Source organism: Cucumis melo, chromosome 4 (genome assembly GCF_025177605.1).
Source record: "Cucumis melo cultivar AY chromosome 4, USDA_Cmelo_AY_1.0, whole genome shotgun sequence".
NCBI classification, from domain to species: domain Eukaryota; kingdom Viridiplantae; phylum Streptophyta; class Magnoliopsida; order Cucurbitales; family Cucurbitaceae; genus Cucumis; species Cucumis melo.
In genome coordinates, this window is record NC_066860.1 from 5,069,635 (window position 1) to 5,075,503 (window position 5,869).

The 5,869-nt window shown below is 29.5% G+C and overlaps 1 protein-coding gene across 1 annotated transcript; it reads right to left on the bottom strand.

Moving 5' to 3' along the window:
- Window positions 1-4,404: 4,404 nt before the first annotated feature.
- LOC103503930 (uncharacterized) lies at window positions 4,405-5,600 on the bottom strand. Its single transcript, XM_008468323.3, has 4 exons — window positions 5,277-5,600; window positions 5,050-5,168; window positions 4,819-4,949; window positions 4,405-4,735 (listed from the first exon to the last, which is right to left on the bottom strand). The coding sequence occupies exons 1-4, from the start codon at window positions 5,326-5,328 to the stop codon at window positions 4,603-4,605; spliced, it is 435 nt and encodes a 144-aa protein (XP_008466545.1). The 5' UTR covers window positions 5,329-5,600; the 3' UTR covers window positions 4,405-4,602.
- Window positions 5,601-5,869: the final 269 nt, after the last annotated feature.

The following is a 5,869-nucleotide window of genomic DNA, read 5'->3' on the forward strand; positions in this document are numbered from 1 at the left end:
ACAACAACTATAAGATGAGAAGAGATTGAACCTTTAACTCTTAGAGAGAAGAAACTAATGTAAATTTATCATTGAGCTAAGCATATTATAACAAAGATGTAGATCAACGTGCTATTTAGTTATTAGAATAATCTAAATGGTTGAATTGTGATGCAAGAAAACTTGGTGCAATTCATGCAATCGCACATGATCAAGTTATAATATAGTAAAATAGCTTTAGAGAAGGAGTATCATCCTTGAGAAATCAAATTGATCAATCTTCTAGCTATTCAAAGACTTTTCCAATTTTATTTAGGGGTTAGATTTTTTATGGTACTCAAAGATAAACTAATCTAAGAAAGCAAGTAAATATGATCGAATATGGAAGTTATCAACTAAAAGAAGTTTTAGAGAATAGATTTCATCAAATGTGATATTAAACGCACAAATGCATGATTTTTTACTTAACTAGCACAACACCTAGATCTAGAAGTCTTTTATCGGGATTGTACCCCTTCTCAAGGATTAACTCTTTCTTTCACTTAATCACTAGCAAACAATATCTTGAAATTAGACAATTAAGCAAAACATTAAGACCCTTTGTCAACAATCTCTACCGTTATTTGAATACTTCCGTACTTTCAAATGATAGTCTAGTGCATACATGATTTCATTTATAAAACATATCTTTTCAAGCAAGATTCAAATCATAAAATCATTCAAATTTTGATCCTGCATTTAAAAGCATCAAGAACGCTAGAAAGCATAAATGTAAATTAGCATTCAAGAAGCAAGTGTTAATTATTTAAACCTAATAATTCACCTACCCCTAAAATTATTAGAAATTTAGCCTAGCATGTGACTTCCATGGATGGAACCAACATTAGAGTTCCAAATTACGATAAAGAAATCAAGAATAAAGAAGGTAAATAGAAGTTGTCTGGATCCCAAGCACCTCAAGTTGATTTTGGCCTTCTAATTATTTTCGATCCTTTCGACTACATTATATGAAGACTTCATATTTTGTTATTAAACACTCTAGGTCTTAAGCACTCCAAAATTGAATGGTTCATAAGGGGAAGAGATTCTAAATATATGCAGACGCCGAACAAATCTCGGACACCAAAAACTTGCTAAAAATACATATAATTTGCACTACTTTTGGAAAGTATGGCACCACATTGCTCTTTGGTAGCATTGTGATACTTCCCTGTCTAATGTAGCACTTCAATTTTTGAAAATTAAAAACGACGGTGGTAGCGCTGTTACGCTACCCTATTTTTAGGTAACTAATGAAGATTATTCACTTTTCTTCCCTGCGTGATACATTTGGTTCCCATTTGTCATGATTATATTTTATTGGATCGTTTTGATTTACTTTAGCTCCAAACCTCATTCTTTTGCTCAAACCCATAAATTTCTAGAAATCACTGACAAACAACAACATTTCTAATAAAATAAAGTAAAATTCCATATCCTTAAATCAAGAACAAATAATGCACATTTTAAGTGTGTTTCAAATTGCAACAAGCTTAAGTAATCCAGATCATTAATGAAGATAAACATGTTACTTCAATCTTACTAACAAATTAACCGGCCTTTCATAATTAACCTTTTAAAAAAAAAAATTCTCTTGAACCCTTTTAGACCAAATTCGAATCTCATTTATTTATTTTCAATAAAATATTCAACCTCAATAAATCTTATGTTTTTCAAAATTACTTTTACTAAATTATAAAGCTACGACAACAAACAAAATCTATGGACCCGACACTATTACATGGAAGGGATTTTTATAACGGACTTCTTATGGAATACAAGCCTTTGTTTTTATAAAATTTGATTCCCAAAAGACATCTTTTCTGCAAGTATAAAATTGCAACACACAAACTTTCTTTTAAGCATGAGTTGTATAATTCATAAAAGAATAATGCTTTTACGATGCATCTCGATCCTAAGTACGAATCACTTCCTCAAATTCTATCTCACTAATCAACTTTCTTGAAATTTTGGGTTTTTGTTTTTGGATAATTGGGTAGGACAACTTTAAAAATAATTTTAAAACATAAACATGGAAAGGAGAATCTTAATATAAAGGAAGAGATACAAATGGGAAATGGTTTTGGTGTGTGTTGCATAAAATGTCACCTTGGATTATTTGACCATAGGAAATGGGCAGAAGCATTAGATATTTGTAAAGAAGTTGAAAGTGAGGGACCTTATCCTGTCCTTTTCTAATAGAGAATGGGCACACATATCCACTACCAAACTTTCCCACAAAGGACCAACACCCCAAATAATTGACATTTCTTCCTATTTAATTTTGTTTTAATTCAAACAATTTTTGTTCGAAAATTAACCTTTTTTAATTATCGATAAATTGAAAATTTTGGTTCATATAATTTAAAAATTTAGCCTTATTGTTTGTTCAACTTTAATAAACGTCAAGTACAATCTCTATTATATTCGACGTGATAAAAGCGTTAAGTAAAAGCTAAAGTAAAATAGTTCGAAAAATTCCGTGAAAACTGTGTTTTTTTAAAACTATACTTGACGTTTATTTTAAATGGTCAATACTTGCATTTATTTTTTAATAAAAACGTCAAGTACTATGTAAAAGTTGCTAGTATCAAGTAAAGCAGATTCGTGCTAAAAAATTTAAACAAAACCAATTACGCAAGGATAACACCAATATATTTTACATTTTCTTACGGTTCTTTGAGTATCTATACTCGCTCATCTCTTTTAAAACTATCAATATGAGACAAGAAAAGTTAACTTTGCTTATGAACTTAGGCCCACGTATCATTACTAAGATAGTGAACAAGCCGCAAATATACGAAAATCTCAGAAAATAAAGTTGTAGTAGTCTTAATCACGTAGATTTAAAGAAACACACTAAAATTCTATATGATAGTAAAAAACATGCAAATCACATAGATTTACACATTTATACCGAAGATGACCCAAAAATGGTTCAAAATTGGCCAGACTTCAAAATAGCAACCTTGCTAATAACACAAGGAGTCTATTCAAAAATATAAAAAAGTGGTAAAATATTTACAATTTATAGAATAATTTCGAAAACGAAAAAAGTCTAGAGGCCCATCGTGTAAAATACAAAAAATGCTCTGTCAACCATGCCGTCAACAACGCGCGTGTAATATATTTGCGATCGTTTAGATTTGGTTATTGTTTAGTAAGCGATCATTTAGATATGACTACAATTTATCTTTTCAATTTCATCGTTTAATTTGGTTACATGATCGTTTAGATTTGGGGACTCAAATTTAGATGATTTTTTTTTCAAAATTTGGTATACGATTTTTTTAATTGTTTTGATACATGATCATTTAGATTTCTCTAAACGATGATTTATCTTTTTTATACGATCGTTTACATTTTTTACACGATTATTTACTTTTTTTTACACGATTGTTTACATTTGGCTATTCCAATCCAAATGAATTTTTTTCAAGATTCTTTATACATAGTTTAATTTGGTTACTTCAATCTAAATGATTTTTTTTCAACATTTTTTATACACGATCTTTTATTTTTTTTATACGATTGTTTACTTTTTTACACGATAGTTTACATTTGACTACTTTAATCTAAATGATTTTTTTTTTTCAAGATTCTTTTACACACGATCTTTTAAATTTTGCTATTTTTTGTATACAGTCATTTAAATTTGGTTAACCAAATGTAAACGACGTAAAAAAGAGAAAAAGAAGAAAGACGATAAAAAGAAATCACAGTGAAAAAAAAAAAGAGGAAAAATAGGAAGACGATGGAAATAAATCGAAAAAAAAGAAAAGGAAAATAAGGAAAACAGATTAAACGATGTAAATAAAGAATTGAAAAATAAGAAAGATAATGAAAAGAAATGACAGAAGAAAAAAGGAAAGAAAAAAGACAATGAAAGAAATCGCAGGAGAAAAATAAAAGAAATTATAGGAGGAAAATGAAAGAAATAGCAAGAAGACGGTATTGCAATATTTTGTTACATTTACCAAAGTTTTCTATAACCCAACTTGCTTTTAAAAATATAAATAAGAGAAAAATAGGAAAACATCCCCAATCAAAATGTGGAGAACTTAAAATAAAATAAAATAAAAAAAAAAAGAATCTAAGAAGAGTATTAAATATACAGGAATTTTCAAATGAGTAAATAATTAATTAACTTGCAATTAGCATTCTAAAATGATAATTTTTTGACAGACAAACCAACAAAAAAAAAAAATAAAATAAAATAAGTTAGCAAATGATTTATTTTAAGGTCTTTATTTAATCAATTTACACCTAATAATTATAATCATAAGTGATCAATAAGCTAAACTATTTAAATGGTTAATTAGCATGCAACATTTGAGTAAAATAGCAAAATCTAAATTACAATACTTAAACAAACAAAACAAAAAATGAGAAACAACAATAATTTTACATTATATATACATATATATATATATCAAACACTCATACACACACCCTTCAAATCCAATTAATTTACAACATAATCTTTTAATTTTGTTTTTTTCTTTCCGATCACATCCACACCCACTCCGACTCCGTCACCAACGCAACAAAAGATTAAAAAAAGAACGAAATTAACATTGCTGCTTAAGCACTGACGCCACCACGGCCAAGTCTGGAAGCCGCCATGTTTGCAACGTGGAACTGCGACACGTAGCTGTTACCCGACCCTTCTGTCTCCGGTGGTTCGTTTAGAAACGCCCAGTTACTTCTTCTCCACCTGTCAAATTTCAAGTTTCAATAATGTCAAATTTTGTTCACATATTTTCATTCATTTTACTATATATACACACATATAATTACCAGGGATTTTTCTCGGGCTTTTCTAAGTTGGTTTCAGATTTCACATTCTCCAGTAAACCCTTCCTTGTATTGAATGGAGGCATAGAGGCTGATCTCTGTAGATTATTTCCAACATTTTCCTTTTCTTTTTCCTGCCATATGCACATATAACTCCATAATTAATTAACTTATAATTAAAATCCAAAAAAGAATTGAAGATGAAGAAGAACTCCCAATAATCTTTATATATACCTCCAATGTCTCAAATGGACTTAAAATTGCTCTCAGATGTTCTTCATGCACTTGTTTCTTCGTTTTCCAAAACGCTTCAATTTCCTCTTTCGTCAATGACTTATTCCTCCGATGACTCACTGATAACCATTCCAAAAATCAATTTTAGGAAAAAGAAAATAAAAAATAAAAAACCCCCTCAGAGAATTATTCAATTTAAAATTGAAATGGAAAGAGAATTCAGTTACCTTCTTGGGGATCGGTAGTAGGGGAATCCCAACCAGCCATTAAAGAACCCATCACTCAAAAACCAAACTTTTTTTTTTCTTAATTCGAAAGTCAGATAAATATGGTTTGTTAGTAAGAAGAAGCAGCAATATATATATATATATATATATGATGAATTACAAAGTTGGCGTCTGGCGAGCAGTGTGTCTTTATCTCTTTTGGCTCCGATCTTATCTAAAACTTTACAATATTAAACTTTATTTGATTGCCTTCATTTATGCTGATTTTAACGAAGTTTAAAGGCTTTTGGTGGGGATTTTATTAATTGATAACGATAGTTTTTTTTTTTTTTATTGATTTTAAAGTATATGGTTTCATCATTTATGTCATCTGCCCACTGATTTTGGTAAATCCACATTTCGGACGGTATGGTGGATTTTTTTGGAGTTGACTTTAAGTGGAAGTGGATTTTAGAAAATAGAATCTTCTTGAATTTTTATTTTTGGTCTTCTCTTATCTAATTACACGTCTTTGCTGATTCCTTCTCTCGTTGGAAGCTCATGTGTGAAACAGGCTCAATCGTTAATGGGCCTTTTTATTATTGTTTAGGCCC

Excerpts from the sequence above, each read along its gene's own strand:
- LOC103503930 (XM_008468323.3), bottom strand. The coding sequence starts at position 5,328 with ATGGGTTCTTTAATGGCTGGTTGGGATTCCCCTACTACCGATCCCCAA. Across the intron at positions 4,950-5,049 it reads GTCCATTTGAGACATTGGAG|GAAAAAGAAAAGGAAAATGT; the intron begins GTATATATAAAG and ends TGCATATGGCAG. Across the intron at positions 4,736-4,818 it reads AAGCCCGAGAAAAATCCCTG|GTGGAGAAGAAGTAACTGGG; the intron begins GTAATTATATGT and ends GAAATTTGACAG.